The following is a 16,722-nucleotide window of genomic DNA, read 5'->3' on the forward strand; positions in this document are numbered from 1 at the left end:
TGGTCTCTTTATAGTTGTTCAGGTATGTGAAAAAGGTGCTTAAACTGCTTGATGGCTCTGCTACAATGGGCTTAGATAGACTATATATCTAATATTTTATGGCTTAGAATATGTGAAAATACGCTCCTCTTGCGACTATCTTCTCATAAGTTTATATGGAAAAAGTGAGGTGATACTTGATATTCTATCAATTTGATGCAAAATTAAATTTTATTTTGATGAAGAAATTATACCATTGGTCATGCACAATCAAGATGGCAATTCAACATCACGGAGCATCTGTTTGATGGCCAGCATAAGTCGAGTAGTTTTGCCCTATATGGCACTTCAAAAAAATCGTATACCTTGCCTGCTACCACTGTTCTACGGGAGGACCACATTTATATTAGAAAAGGACTCTAGAACAGTCATCTTCTGAATCACAGCAGAAGACCATCGACAGAGGACATTCATCCATTAATATTGGATATTTAGATACTTAAAATCGAGTATCGCATCATGTGTAATCAAGCATATTTTCAGAGAAGCAAACACAACAGCTATGCTTATTTTCGAGATATTTTGATGACTGATATGATTGATTGTATTTATTCAAGAACAAAAGAAAATAAAAATCTTGCATCTTAAAATGCTTGCTTGGAGTAGTTAGCCTTTGACTCCACAATCCCATTGAAAATTTTCAGCTAAAGAGACATTCTATGTGTTGAAATAGGAGCACTGGTGTCTCATTAGCGTTCTACCGAGGGGCCCATGGGCTTTTATTCCGGTGGGTCCTGGGGGAACATGGTGCGGTTGAGATCACGGGTGGCTTTAAGCCAAGACATCCAACGTGCATTGACTTGTGTCTCTCCTCTCCTCGTGAAGTCCAATCCAACAAATAATCTCCAACCTCTCCCTCTTTAGATTCCGAGTCCTATATTCATGAAATCTATTCTTTTAGAATAGCAACATGTAACCACGTCGCTGTACGCCCTTTTGACGCAATAGAGGGTTAGAACGCCACCCCAATCTTTGCGATTCGCAAACTCCATCGAGTCCGTCCGACTGGAGGAGGCCTTGGAGATCAAACGGATGGGAGGTGCTCAGTAGTCAGGGGCCAGGCCTCGGGGACCGCGTCGGCTCGTTGAATAGAAGAAAGCAAGGTCGAGGCGTGGACTTGTTGTCTCTCCTGTTTTGCTTAGGAAGGAGCGGGGTGGGGATTCTTCTGACATGTCAGCACCGAATCACGGGCCTTCAAACACTAAGCTTGCTTCTTTAGATTATTCAATTGTTAGTTAACTAGAGCTTAATACATCATTATGGTATTCTACCCTTTAAGTTATTCTTGTATTTTATTAATATACATCTAGGTATTATGTTCTTTAGGTTATTTTGTATTCTATTAATATCAATTACTTGGATTATCAGTATTCTATAGATTCAACCGGAGAGAGAGAGAGAGAGAGAGAGAGAGAGAGAGAGAGAGAGAGAGAGAGAGAGAGGAGAGATAAATATATTTCAGACATGGATAACTTGAAGATTACAATACCCATTTTTGTATTTTACACCAATGATTCTACCATCTTATAAATGACAATGCTAATAATGATGGTTTTTATTATTACTGTATATAAGTAATGCTAATAATAACATCTTGGAGGATATTATTTTTCATCTAGAGAATCGTTGATGATAACTTATTTGAGTTGCTAAAAGACTTATGGTTATATTATGTTCTTGTAATGTCGTTCTTGTTACCATGGATGCAAAATTAGATTATTTTGCTGAATAATATTCATTCGGTTTATTATTTGGAAATCTAATTTTGCTTGTAAAAAAAAAAAGAGAAAGGAAACGACTAGTTGCATGGTATTTTATTTCCTTTTTACAGCGAGTATATCTGGTTTATACATTCAGAAATATTATTCAGAAAAGAAAAGGAGCTGTTTGCTGCTTTTTTTTCAACAGGGAATTTGTTTTCAAGGACTGTTTTAACTCAGGGTACTCATATCCAATAATGTCTCAAACCTCAATTAGTAGACAAAAATGTGGCATACCTTGCCTGGGGTTGTGGACTTGTGGGTCCACAAGATAGAGCAATAGGATCTGAATATCTGATAAGTGATAACCCAGTGGACCATAGTTCATGTGCTTTATTTCTGTGGCAGCACTAATTCATATTTCAGCAATGATGTATATACTCTAATGACAGATTATTTTTAACAAAATCAATAATATACTGAAGCAATAAACTCTCAACATATTTACTGTCCTTGTGTCTCCTCCTCTGGGCTGCATTTATGGAGAGAATTTTTGATGTATCTACCGATTTCTCTGGTTTGATGCCGATAGGACTGAATACTACTGCGAACAGCAAGTGAAATACGAGAGGCAAAATAAATTACAAAGCATAAAGCGTTGCAGAAAGGCATCATCCCTGAAGCCTGCTGCGGTGCATAAATACCCCTCTCAAACCTTCAGTCCCCACTCCCACCACCCCACTAAAACCCACCAATGAATATATCCACTACAAATCCAATACAATCCTTTGAAGGGTGGAGGAAAACCAGAGAGAAAACATACATTTTTCCAATGGCCACCACCTTCCCTCCACCACCACCAAACCACCACCACCACCACCACCACCACCACCACCACCACCTCCTCCTCCTCCTCCTCCTCCTCCTCTCTTCTTCCACAACCTCCACCTCTACCTCAGAAGCAGACATCCTCCTCTCCTTCAGGTTTTCCCTATTGGACCCCAGCTCAGCCCTCTCCAACTGGTCTCCTAACATCACCCACCTTTGCAACTGGACTGGAATCACTTGCTCCAAGCCCTCCCCACCTTCAGTCACCTCTCTGGACCTCCACAGCTTCAATCTCTCTGGCGAGCTCTCCTCCTCCCTCTGCCAGCTCCCCCAGCTCTCCCACCTCAACCTTGCTAATAACCTCTTCAACCAGCCCATCCCCCTCCACCTCTCTGAGTGCACCTCTCTGCTCACCCTCAACCTCAGCAACAGCCTCCTCTGGGGCACTCTCCCAGACCAGCTCTCTCAGCTTTCCTCTCTCACTGTGCTTGACCTCAGCAGGAACCATTTCGAAGGCCAGATCCCGCTCGTCTTGGGATCCTTGCAAGACCTCCAAGTTCTCGACTTGGGGAGCAACTCCTTCTCAGGTACCCTGCACCCTTCTGTCTTCAAGAATTTGAGCCAGTTAGTCCACCTCGACCTCTCGGTCAATCCTTTGACATCTGAGTTGCCCGAAGAGATTGGAAAGCTAAGCAGTTTGAGATGGGTCTTAATGCAAAACTCTGGTTTTTATGGTGGGATCCCCGAGTCCTTTGCTGGCTTGCCTGAGCTGGAGTTCCTGGATCTCTCCCAGAACAATCTAACGGGAAAGATACCTCTGGGGTTCGGGTTGGGCCTTGGGAAGCTGGCTTCTTTGGATTTATCAGTGAACAAGCTCTCTGGGTCCTTCCCTGCTGATGTTTGCTACGGTAATGCTCTTGCGGAACTTAGCCTCCATGACAACTCTTTCACCGGTTTGGTGCCTGCTAGTATTGAGAAATGTTCAAGTCTTGCGAGGTTTCAGGTGCAGGATAACGGGTTCTTTGGAGACTTTCCATCCGGGTTATGGTCATTGCCGGAGATAAAGCTTATTAGAGCTGAGAACAATCGATTCTCGGGGCGGATACCTGATTTGGTTGGAGTGCCTTCTCGACTTGAGCAAGTTCAGATAGATAACAACAGCTTCACAGGTAGCATTCCTCGGGGTCTTGGGCTGATTCACACAATGTACAGGTTTTCTGCATCGCTTAATGGTTTCTCCGGAGAACTCCCGGAGAATTTCTGCGACTCGCCTGTCATGAGTATCATCAGCCTCTCCCATAATTCTCTCACGGGTTCAATTCCAGAGCTTAGGAATTGCAAAAAGTTGGTATCTTTATCATTGGCAGATAATAGTTTCTCAGGAGCAATTCCAACTTCTCTGGGGCATTTGCCAGTACTGACATACATCGATCTTTCCAACAACAAACTCAGCGGTGAGATCCCGGAAGAGCTACAGAACTTGAAGCTTGCGTTGTTCAATGTCTCCTATAACCAGCTATCAGGCAGCGTCCCATCCTCTCTAATTTCAGGTCTCCCAGCTTCAATCCTAGAAGGAAATCCTGGCCTTTGTGGACCTGGGTTGCCCAACCCATGCAATGTCCAACGAAAAAAACGAAGCTCTCGAACCAGAGGTTTGATTTTTGCTTTGATCGTGATATGCTTTGCTGTCAGCTTCATGGTATTAGCTGCTGGATACTTTGTGGTGTATCGCTCATCTAGAAAGAAATCCCATTCTAGCAGCTGGAAATCAGTGTTCTTTTACCCTCTCAGAATCACCGAAGAGGAACTTCTGATGGCTTTAGATCAAAAGAACACCATTGGTAGAGGGGCATTTGGAAAAGTTCATGTGGTTCAGCTGCCTGGTGGAGAATTTGTTGCTGTAAAGAGGCTAGAGAACTGTGGTAATTTGTCTCTCAGAGTGGTGAAGGCTGAAATTAAGACATTGGCTAAGGCCAGGCACAAGAACCTTGTTAGGTTGTTGGGTTTTTGCTACTCAGAAGGTATGGTCCTTCTCATTCATGAATATATGCAGAAAGGGAGCTTGGGAGATGTCCTTCGCAGATCAGAGTTATTGTTAGAGTGGAGTGGGCGCTTGCAAATTGCTTTAGGGGCTGCTCGAGGCTTAGCTTACCTTCACAAGGATTATGTCCCTCACATACTTCATCGGAATATGAAGTCCAATAACATTCTTCTTGATGATGATTTTGAGCCAAAGATTACTGCCTTTGGGCTTGACCGTGTTGTTGGGGAGGTCTCGTATAAATCGTCGATGGTTTCTGAGTTGGGTTCCTGTTGCTACATGGCACCAGGTATGATGTTGATCAAGTTAAACATTTACCACCATTTCGGTGTATATTGTTGCTCTGCAAATTCCTCACTTCACCACTCTAGTTTATCTCCCCCAAACGTAGTGAGTCAAGTCTAACTGCATATATGTACAACTTTGCTGAATTTATCAATTTATGTTGTTTGTTGATGTGATTTGGGTTACTTGCTGTATGTCAATTAGTTTATAATGCTGTCAGCAACATAGGTGTGGTTGAGTTGAACTGAGTCTAGCAATAAACTATTTCTTTGAGACCTTTGGCTGCTTGTTAGTCAAGAGTAGACACACCACTCCATGGGAGGCAGTGTGCAGGATTTAGTTTCTCCACAGGAACATAGTTAAGGTGTACCAATTGCTTTGATACCTTGTTTTTTTTTGAGTAGACAGTTTTCTTGATACTAAATTTGCCTAAATGCATCTACTAACAAGCAATGCAGGGAAATATTGTTTGTATAGTAAGTTGAGTCAGTATTAACTCAGTCTTATCATCCCATCAATATATATAATGCCTGAGATGTCTATTTGGATGTGAAATTGTGACTAGATGCTTGTGCTAGTTACTTCATTGCATGGATGGAAACGTTAAGCACATGATTAGAGGATATCAAGGTTTAAGTTTTGAGAAAGGATTTTGAGGACTTTGCCTTGGATAAAACAGGAATGACAAAGTCGATACATGATGCTGACAACAGGATAAAATGAATAAAATGATGTCTTAATTTAATCTTACATATGCATATTGATTATGTTACTGGTTTTTTTTTTTTTTGGTATCAGAAAAAAATCTGGATCTATAATCAATTAATCATGCAGCAATGTACTGTTTGCACCTGAGCTTTTTTTTTTTCTGTTGTTTTTTTGGTGATACCTGACTGTTTGTTGAATGTGTTAAGATTTTGCATTGTTCCACTACTAAGAAGAAATACTAAATGGAGCTGAGATCTTATGCATTCATTCATATTGGGTTACAGAGCATGGCTGTAGCAAGAAACCAACAGAGCAAATGGATGTCTATAGCTTTGGAGTCGTGTTGCTGGAACTCATCACAGGGAGGCAAGCCGAGCAGCCTGAATCCAGGGAGGCTCTTGACGTTGTCAAGTGGGTAAGAAGGAAAGTAAACATGATGAATGGAGCTTTTCAAGTATTAGACGCAAGAATCACCAGCTCAGCCCAGCAAGAGATGTTAGGAGCCCTAGATCTTGCTCTTCGTTGCACTTCAGTCATGCCTGAGAAAAGGCCTACCATGGATGAGGTTGTCCGGTCATTGCTGTCGCTCCAGCCTATTGCCCAACCATCAGGGGTTTCCTCAGGTGAGTTATCTATCTCTGATGGCCACTGAATGATAATTGAACCGTCCGCTATAGTCTTCTATATGCGAGAGTGCGAAAAATGGGTTGAGATGGACTTTAACAATATCTTAGCGTTCAGAGGTGCTGTTTTTAATTTATATTCTCTCTTCTCACTTTTTTGATTGAAACTTTAATTTGTGGAGTCTTGTACAGTGGAAATATAGCAATCTACTGTGGTATCTGGACCTCTTTAAGCCCCCACTTTCATGATATGAAAGATTCCCGTTTGATATTTTTAATGATGATTTCTTTCAGATTGCATAAGTTTGTTAATCGCAGCATGCATACCATATCATGCACATGTTCATCTTTTTGAGTGAATTATGTACCACTTTTTGATGGTCATGCTATCTTTGATGGTGCGTAAAAACAACTCCTAAGCGTATGACTTGTTAATCTACAGTTTCATGTATCTGTCTGCTTCATAGCATCCAAGGAGATTCATTAGAGAACATGAATTAAATTCACACAATACTAATAAAGTAATGCAATGTGGTATGTGCAATCTAGCATTTACGAACAGTTTCTTGTGTTGTTTTCTTTTTCTCTTGTTAATGTGTTATGTTCATTGTTGGTCATGCATAACCAGTTGTGGCTAGCTTTGCCCTAATTCGTAGTAGTTATCTTTTGGTATTATGATGCCATATTTTATTCTCAAGATGAAATAAATTCATCAAAGAAGAAGGGATGAAGGTTCTTGTTGATTTTCTTTTAGAAAAAAGCTCAACAAGATATAAGAAGTGTCAAAACCTATAATCTCTAACACAAACTGCGAAAGTCTGGCAGATAGGTAGCTATAAATGCTACTGAAGATGGTAAAATTTATAGCATTTATGGAAGAATTAACATCAGCCTGTCTTGGACTGCTATGTTTTCTGTGAAGTAGTCTATCTGCTCTCATGGATCTTCCACTTTGGAATGCTTGGGCTATGAATGGAGGAAACAGTTGCTAAGTAGCATCCTAAAGAAGTTGCAGCTCGTGAGAAAAAATGAAGACATGGAAAAGCAGTAATTTCATATATATTACTTTTGCTCTCCAACTCTTACATGGATTTTTTAAGACAATAGCAAGTATTTCCAACTTGGTAGCAAATTTTTCTCTCTTTTCTCTTGTTTTTTTAAAGCTGTAAGACATCCATGCATTGACCTCAGAATTCTGCAATACGCCCCTTGTTGTACAGCTTTCAATAGAAATATCATTCATCTTGACTACGTCCCTTCCAACTAGAGCCAGAAGCACAGGGGTCCCAAAATTTCAAATGAATCTTCGTTAACAGAGTAAGATATCAGATAAAATCTTTAAGCTTCAGTGACAAATGTTGAGCCACATCAGATCAATAATAATGCAACGATGACTTTAGGTTGCTATTCTGACTTGTTCCTTCACCATTTTTGAACTGTGAATCTGTGATCATACTCATGTCCTCTGAGGGCTTCGAGGTTTTCGTTCTTCATTTATCTACCGACCAGCCCTCTCCATATCGACTCTGAATCCTTATTCCAACTGTTCTTGCATAGCCCAAGAAACATATTTGTTGTGGCAATAAATGATCGGTATGATATGGCGTGCGAGGATTCGTCCAATTCATGACTTGTGTGGCGGATTCGACACATTCGAAAATTTTTGAAGGCATTTTGGTTGGACTTTCTTGAGCAAACATGTAGCTGAGCAGACTAAAAGTGGCTGACCTCCGAGGTAGGCTGTTTTTAACCCAGCTCAATGACCTTAACTATTAATCCAAATCGAGTAGAATCCTCCTTATGAAAGAAGCAGCGCGATCTTTACGTCTTGAAAGTGTGCTCAATTTCATCGTGCACGAGGTTGTTAGAGCACGTCTTCAAGATTGTTATGCTATGCCAATAATTTGTTGGGACATAATTTTGAGTTTGTTAGGATGCGATCTTAGAAGATTCGGATTTCTAGCTATAAATAAGTCTGAAAGTCCTTAGTAAAAGAGAAAATGGGAGAGAGAGAGAGAGAGAGGGAGAGAGAGGTAATTACCTGGATTTGGGGAAGATTCTATCTCTCTATTATTTTTTCTTCCTCCTTCATTTCTACTGAAAATCCTCTTTGACTCAAACGTCGGCCTGGCTAGAGCACATTTGCCAAGCTTTAATTTTGTTTTTTTGTCTCGCAGGTCTATGAAGGTGTTCACCTGGATTAGAGGTGATCACGGGCCTTCTGGCCCGCCCAGCCCGCCCGGCCCGGCCCGAAATTTTTCGGGCTTGGGCATTGAAAAAGGGCCCGTTGGTCGGGCCTGGACAGGAAAAGCGGCCCGACCAAAAAAATCGGGCCGGGCCTGGACACTTAAAAAAAAAAGCCCGATTCGGCCCGGCCCGACTATAAAATACTGATAATATTTAAAAAAAAAAGAAACCCTAAAACTAAAACTAAATCCTAAACCCTCCCCTCCCCTCGCTGAGAGCCGCCGCGACCAACCCCCCACCCAACCCCCCCTCCCCCAAACCCCCCCCTTTCCGTCGCTGAGAGCCGGCGCCGCCCCCCTTCCTTCGCTGAGAACCGGCGCCCCCCCTTCCTTCGCCGAGAGCCGCCGCCCCCCCTTCCCTTCGCCGAGAGCCGCCGCCCCCCCTTCCCTTCGCTGAGAGCCGCCGCCCCCCTTCCCTTCGCTGAGAGCCGCCGCCCCCCCTTCCCGTCGCTGAGAGCCGCCGCCCCCCCTTCCCTCGCTGAGAGCCGCCGCCCCCCTTCCTTCGCTGAGAGCCGGCGCCCCCCCTTCCTTCGCCGAGAGCCGCCGCCCCCCCCTTCCCTTCGCTGAGAGCCGGCGCCCCCCTTCCTTCGCCGAGAGCCGGCGCCCCCCCTTCCTTCGCCGAGAGCCGCCGCCCCCCCTTCCCTTCGCTGAGAGCCGGCGCCCCCCCCTTCCCTTCGCTGAGAGCCGGCGCCCCCCTTCCTTCGCCGAGAGCCGCCGCCCCCCCTTCCCTCGCCGAGAGCCGCCCCCCCTTCCTTCGCCGAGAGCCCGACTCGGTGGGGGGGGGGGGGGGGAGTGGGAGAGCTCGGAAGTTCCGAGTCGGAACTCGGAGAGGGGGCGGGGGGGGGGGGGGGGGGGTGGGGAGGTCGGGTCGGGCCTGTCGGGTCGGGCCTATCCGGGGGGGAAGAGAGGGAGGGAGGTCGGGTCGGGCCTGTCGGGTCGGGCCTATCAGGTCGGGCTTGGGACCAGATTTATAAGGTCGGGTCGGGCCTGGACAAAAATTTAAGCCCGACAGTCGGGCCGGGCCGGGTCTGGGCATAGCCATCGGGCCTAATTTCTGCTGTGGAGCCCGGCCCGACCGGGTTTTGATCACCTCTAACCTGGATGTTCTGCGATCAATGATAATAACATCTATCAAAAGCAAGGGGTACACGGCCTTATGATGTGTTTCCATGATTTTGTTCTCGCTATTTCTTCTATTTTTTTTTTCTTTTTCAAAATGATTGATGGTGCCCTTTCTATTGTTGGAAAGAAGTGTTAACTCGTTTAGTTGCTCAGATCTGGCATAAAGGCTGCAAATATCTTCCATTTCGGAGGATGTTTCATTTTGAAACCTCACTTTAGGATATGTTTCTCCAGATATCTGGCAAATTGGCATGCATAATTCTTTTGTTGCTTTTATGAATATCCTAAAAATTTTACTATCATTTGTCACGCTCCATATCTGGAATATAACACGGCCATGCTATCAAGAGGTATAGCTCACGATAACATAAAATCTATTCTATAATCTATTCTATAAAGCCAATAATTATATTTGTTGGAAAAATTCAAATATGTACTTGGCCGCGTGCGCATTTGAATTTTGCGAAACGCCCGCTGGGGCGTTCGCGAAAGACTAAAAAGACTAAAAAATTTCTGCTCAAATATCCCTAAAAATACTTTCTATTTCATCCTATTTTGGACACGAAAAATTAGAAAAAAATACCAGAAAAATTCTGAAGAAAAGTTATTCCTCTTAGCCACTTCTGATTTTTATTTTTGCAATTCTATTAAGTTTATTTTATTCTTTTTATTTCATTTTTCGCTGGATCTGCAAGTTCGATCGGATTCGATTTGGCTTTTTCCGAGACGTACCGAAAAAGAAGTTTAGGGTCGTCGTATCTCCGAGGAGGATTGCTGGGAGACCCGTATGTGGGGGCAAACATTTTTTTGGGATAGCGTCTACGCGCTTCGACTTGCCTTCAATCAGGCTATTTTCTCTTATCTTTGTTTTAAATTTAATATTAGTAGATCTGTAGGATTTGCAATTTTATGATTTAAATTTATTAAATAAATAGATTTATTTTATACTAGAATAGATTTCTTTTGTGATAAAATAGATTTATTTTGATACCAAATAATATATATATATATATTATTTCTTTTAAGAATTTTTATTAATTGTAATTATAGATTTATTTGCTTAGTTAGGTGATATATTGCTAACAATATTTATCTTTCAAATCCATCACAAACAAAATATAATAAAAGATCTAATTTCATCATCTATTAAATAATAAAATGAACACCGGTTCAGAGCATCTAAATTCAAATAAAAATAATAAAATTTATAATCTTTAAAATTCAAAAATTACTAACTATAATTTATAGCTAATTAAAGAACTAAAATTTTGCTACAAAATCGCCAAGTTTGTTAGCACGAATTCTAAATTTGGACCATCCTTTATTTTTAATGATCTTATTCGTCCGAAAAAAGATAATAATAAAAAAAAATGAGTTGTACATCTCAGTAGGTAAAACTTACACTACCTTATCGGATCAAGTATAATTTTTTTCATAACAATACATTATTTTAAAAAAATAATAGATATTACAAATATAAAGTATTTCATCGTACAATATGTTAAAACAAGTCATAAAGCCAATTATGAATGCATAAATCATTAATATTTCATAAACATGATTTCAAATATATATTGTACAAATAAAATCATAAACCGTTCTTTGTCATTTAGCCATATCATAATTTGAAACATTGCTTACAGATATTTGTGCTAAGGTCATTTTATACCCAGGATAGGGCCTATGTTCGTAATCAGCAAGGTATTATGTTTTGTATGCTAACTTTTTATCTGCTAGCAGAGCTTGTGTTGGTATGGATGCTAGCTCCAAATGTCAATCTTCACTAATTTTAGGATTCATGCATAGCTATCTGAAAGTTTTTGAAATATTCATTTTTTTCTTGAAATATACATATAAGTAGATGAAAAAATATTAAACGACATGATCAGATTCATATTTCATAAATAAGTTATTTTTCTTAAAAAGCATTCATGGAACCATTTTTCATAACAACGCATAATTTTTATAATTCATATGTTGATCCTTTATGATGACCCAAAAATATTGATTTTGATGATCACAAAACCTTGAAGTATAAATACTAATGTTTGTGTTGCAAGGAGAAAGATATTTATTTTGCAAGGAACATAGCAAGTTGAAAGAACACAAGAAGGCCTCCAAAGCTCTCAAGAAAAGTTGGAAGAAAGCTACAATTTATTGGCCCAAGTTTCAAGTTCAAAGGATTCAAATTGGAGGAGCAAATTCAAAGGAAAATTCAAAAGAACAGTCTTCGAGTCGACTCCAGAGTAGAACGAGTCGACTCCAGGGAGTAACAAGACAGAAAGACAGAAAAGACATTTAGGGCTGAGATTCGAGTCGACTCTCAGTGTTACACAAGGAAAAAGTCAGAGAGCAGTTTTTCGGACACTGAGATTCGAGTCGACTCCCACAAAGTCCGAGTCGACTCCAAGACAGCGCAACCCCAAAGACAGAAGATGGTATTTTTGTCTCTGAGAGGCGAGTCGACTCCAAGACAGTTCGAGTCGACTCCAAGGCAGCGCGAACCCAAAAATACAGAGGATCAGTTTTTCGGGCTCTGAGAGCCGAGTCGACTCAAAGGGAATCCGAGTCGACTCGAGGAAGAAAATCAGAAAGTATGTCCTCTGGATTCCTGAGAATGAGCCGACCCCCAAGTACCCGAGTCGTCTCCAGCCATTGGCGAGTCGACTCCAGTTTGATTCGAGTCGACCCAAGGACAAGGCAAGCACATTAATTCAAATTTGGAACAGTGGCCGAGTCGTCTCCAGTAAAGCACGAGTCGACTCCTGCAACAGGCGAGTCGACTCCTGATCGCGCGAGTCGACTCCGATCCCAACAGTAATATTGTCAGGAGGTGCAGACTGTGTCCAACGGCTCTATTTTTGTCTCTAACGGCTAGATTCTTGTTTCCACGCCATCTAAAGCTATAAAAACAAGAGGAGAGCTAGGGGAGAAGGCATGGAAGTGGGAGAGAACATTTAGGAAAGAGATTTCAAAGAGATTACAAGCGAAATCTCTCATAAGCACAAAAGGGCCACTCAAAGTGAAATAGAGAGAAGAAGAGCATCCAAGTGCATCCCAAAGCTTCCTCTCCATCCGTGTGCTGCCTCGGTGATCCTCTACTTCGTGCCAAATCAGAAGAGGGTCAAGTAAAGAAGAAGCCGAGCTCCTTCATCTTCAAAACTCGTTTGAGGGCTTCTCTTTACTCTATTTGTTTATATTGTTATATTTGCTTGTTTAAGAAGCTTTGATTTGTTTTAAACTTTGTTTTTAATATCTTGTAACTTGATTCAATCAAGGGATTGAATCAAGGGGTTAAGGTTTGTTGGTGAGCCAAAAGGAAAACCAACGGTGAGAGGTTTGTTGGTGAGCCTAGGTCGAAACCAACGGTGTAAGGGTTTGATTGTGATCCCGGGAAAACAATCGGGGCGGTTCTAGTCGGTGAGCCTGAAAAAACCGACCGAGTTCGTTGTGCGCTCGTAAAACAAGTTGGGTTGTGAGTTTGTAAAACAACCGGCTGTAATCTGTAGGATTATAGTGAAATTCCCAAGAGGTCTTGGGGAGTGGATGTAGGTGCTGGGGTGCACCGAACCACTATATGTTTGTTGTGTTTGTAATGCCTCTTGTCATTGTCTAACTAACACACTTACTTACTTAGATAAATTGCTTGCTTTACTGTTATCCGCGCATCCTTTAGTTGCAAGCATATTCAATCAAGTCACATTCTATACATCAAACTGTTGACTTTCACTGTGCATCCATACAACTTAGCATAATTAATCAAAAACTTTCAGAAGTAGGTTAAAAGCTTTAAAAGACCCAATTCACCCCCCCCTCTTGGGTTGTATCTACTGGGCAACAAGTGGTATCAGAGCAGGTGCTCTAAGATTAATTATTGATATCACGATCAAGAGCCAAAGATCATGACAACTCAAATAGATAGTTTTCTAGGAGAAGGACAATCAATTGATACACCTCCACTATTTAATGGCATAAACTATACACATTGGAAAGCACGCATGCGCATTTTTATACAATCACTTGATTATAATTTATGGAGCATTATAGTCAATGGAACACACACAAACACTAGTCATAATGAGAAAATGGTTCAACAAAATTCAAAAGCCATGAACCTATTATATTGTGCACTAGATAGGAATGAGTTTAATTGCATATCTTCTTGCATGACTGCTAAAGAAATATGGAATATGCTTGAAGACAAATATGAATGCACTAACAAATCTGAAACATCATGTGTAGAACAAGAGCAGTATCATATTGCAAATCCATGCTTCGTGGCACAAGAGGTACATGCTGAAACTGAAAGCAATTTTACATTTGATGAACTCCATGATGCCTTTTCTGATTTGTATTTAGAATATAAGAAACTTATTTGTAAGAACAAGAACTTGAAGAATGAAAATCAAATTCTAATAGATGAAAAACTGAAACTAACTAGTAAAATTGAAATCTTAGTTAAAGAAAATCAAGAACTAAATCAAAGAGATCAACTTCTCACTGAAAGTCAAGATAAACTTAAGAAAAACAATGAATTACTTTCAGAAGATAACAGAAGATTAACTAAAGAAGTTGACAAATTAAAACCTATTGTTGAACGATTTACCTTCAGCTCTGAAAAATTGAACCTAATGATAAATAATCAAAGAGCTGAATTTGATAAAGTTGGATTAGGATATCAACCTTGGTACACCCAAAAATCTTTTAAGAATATGTTTGTTAAAACAGTTTTTAATTATTCTAAAACAGATTCTTATAATACTGATAAACAAAAGCTAAGTAAAATCTCTTCTGTTATTCCTAAATCTATACATTACAAATTTGATGAACCTAAAAGGCAAAAACAGAAAACTGAAGGTTTATCTACTACTTATGTTAGATCTATGTTTGTTAAATTCAACAAGAGGATACAGAAATACATCCCTTGTAATCCTAAAATCTTTAAATTTATGGACAAAATAGCTATTAAGAAAATATGGGTTCCAAAAGGAACAAGTATAGCTAACCTACAAGGACCCAAAAGAGCTTGGGTTCCTAAGTTGAAAATATGATTATTTTTCAGCAAGCATGTCTAGCTATCCAAGGTTCTAATGAAAGATGTTATCTAAACAATGGGTGCTCTAGACATGTGTTAAAGAATTGAATTTAAAATGTAATTAAGAAGAATGATTTAAATGAAAGAAATAATGAAATAAGTAATTCTTGCATCCTCTCGTATTGAAATTACTTTATTAGTTGATTAAAACATAACTTGCAAGTATTAATCATTTTTGTGATATAAGTGATATTTTTTTTGGTATGAAAAGAAAATATATTCAAGTCACTTCATTTTATAGTATGCTCCACTCACTATTGGATAAGTTGCTAAATGATTAATTATTTTATTAAAAATAACTCTATGAATTCTCTATATGCTTGATTAAGAACTTATATCCATGGCATTATTTTTATTGATCATAAACATGAGAATGTGTACTTGGTATACCTTTGAATATATGTATTTAAATACTAAGATCAAAGAATCCTTTTTGGCATGTAAACTTACCTTATGCTAGTGTGGACCTAATTTCAAAAGACCTTGTCATCGGTTTACTTAGATTATCTTCTGTAAGGTCAAAGTTTGTTATGCATGTTAACTAAGGAAATAAACAAGAATCAATTTCTAAATCTAAGGAAGTTGTTTCCATCACTAAGTTTTCAAAAGCTTACATTGGATTTGTTCTTGACAAATAAAATTGAAGTATTTTCTGTATTTGCTAAATCTTGTAAAAGTGTTTCAAATGAAAAAGGTTTCCAAACTGTGAAGATAAAGAGTATCATGGCACAGTGTTGAAAACCAAAATCCTGATAAAGTTTATACAGAAATTAATTATTTCAGCACCAAGGACACCTTAAGTAAAATAGGGTTAATAGAATTCTTGAAGAAATGAAAAAGACAATTGTGTATGATAGTCATCTACTTAAATGATTTTTTTTTAAAAAAGGGCTATCATCACTGCTTGTCATACATATGACTTCTATTAGATCTATTTTTGATGAAAACTTCTTTTGATCTTCTGAAAAATAGAAAATGAACTATTGCATATCTCTCATATTTTTCAGTCGTACATACTATGCTTGATATGTTCTTATGAAAATAATGCCAAATCTGATAAAGATATTTCTATCCTTGGATATCATTCATCAAGCAATGCATATAGAACATTCAATGAAAAGTTTCGAGGTGTAGAAATATCAATTCATTTTATTTCTTATGAGACTAATGATTTATTATGAAGATACTAAAATTAAATTATATATATGGTTAATCTTTTACATATAACAATCTGAAAACTTGTTAATAATTATAACAAAATTGAGTGTTTCAGAAATGCACTTAATGAAGAAAAATTGATGACTACTAAAAGACTAAATCAAGAAAAGATGAAATAGATCTTGATTCTTGCATGATTAGAAGTAAAGATCACCATTATCATTTGCTTGCTTTATGAGCTTTATATTCTATCAAATGAATGTGTAGAATGCACTCCTAGGTGCTTATTTTATTAAAGAAGATATATGTTAAATAACCACCATATTTGAAAACACTCATTACAAATATGATAAAGCAATATATGATTTGAAACAAGCATCAAAAGCATGATATAAAAAGCTTAAGCAACCTTTTTGATATAAAGTAATAGTGATAATTCTTTGCATCAAAAAAATGTGATATCTTACTTGCTCAAAGTATACATTAATGACATCATTCTTGGTTCTACTAATGGAGATTTATATGAAGATTTTACTTAGCTCATGTAAGGTGAGTTTGAAATATGTATGATGAACATCTTCTCTCAAACTCCAAATTAAGACAAACAAGAAAGGAGATCTTCATTGACCAAAGTTAGTCCACAAGAAAATCCTTATAGAAGATTGGCATGAAGAAGGTATGTCTATGACCCCATCTTGTAGAATTTGAAAAGGATGAGCAAAGTAGATCTATTGTTTAAAGCTGTATTGAAGGATGATAGAATAATTATTTTATCATACAGCTAGTAGACCAGATTGTATGCTTATTATGTGCCCTTATGCAAGACTTCAATCCAACTTTAATGAATCATATTTTATTGATAACAAATAAATCATAA

The 16,722-nt window shown here is 39.1% G+C and overlaps 1 protein-coding gene across 1 annotated transcript; it reads left to right on the plus strand.

Moving 5' to 3' along the window:
• The first annotated feature begins 2,467 nt into the window (after positions 1–2,467).
• Positions 2,468–6,502, plus strand: LOC103717743 (probably inactive leucine-rich repeat receptor-like protein kinase At5g06940). The gene is made up of 2 exons (XM_008806237.3): positions 2,468–4,897; positions 5,886–6,502. The coding sequence occupies exons 1-2, from the start codon at positions 2,494–2,496 to the stop codon at positions 6,251–6,253; spliced, it is 2,772 nt and encodes a 923-aa protein (XP_008804459.2). The 5' UTR covers positions 2,468–2,493; the 3' UTR covers positions 6,254–6,502.
• Positions 6,503–16,722: the final 10,220 nt, after the last annotated feature.

Source organism: Phoenix dactylifera, unplaced genomic scaffold, assembly GCF_009389715.1.
Source record: "Phoenix dactylifera cultivar Barhee BC4 unplaced genomic scaffold, palm_55x_up_171113_PBpolish2nd_filt_p 000207F, whole genome shotgun sequence".
NCBI lineage: Eukaryota > Viridiplantae > Streptophyta > Magnoliopsida > Arecales > Arecaceae > Phoenix > Phoenix dactylifera.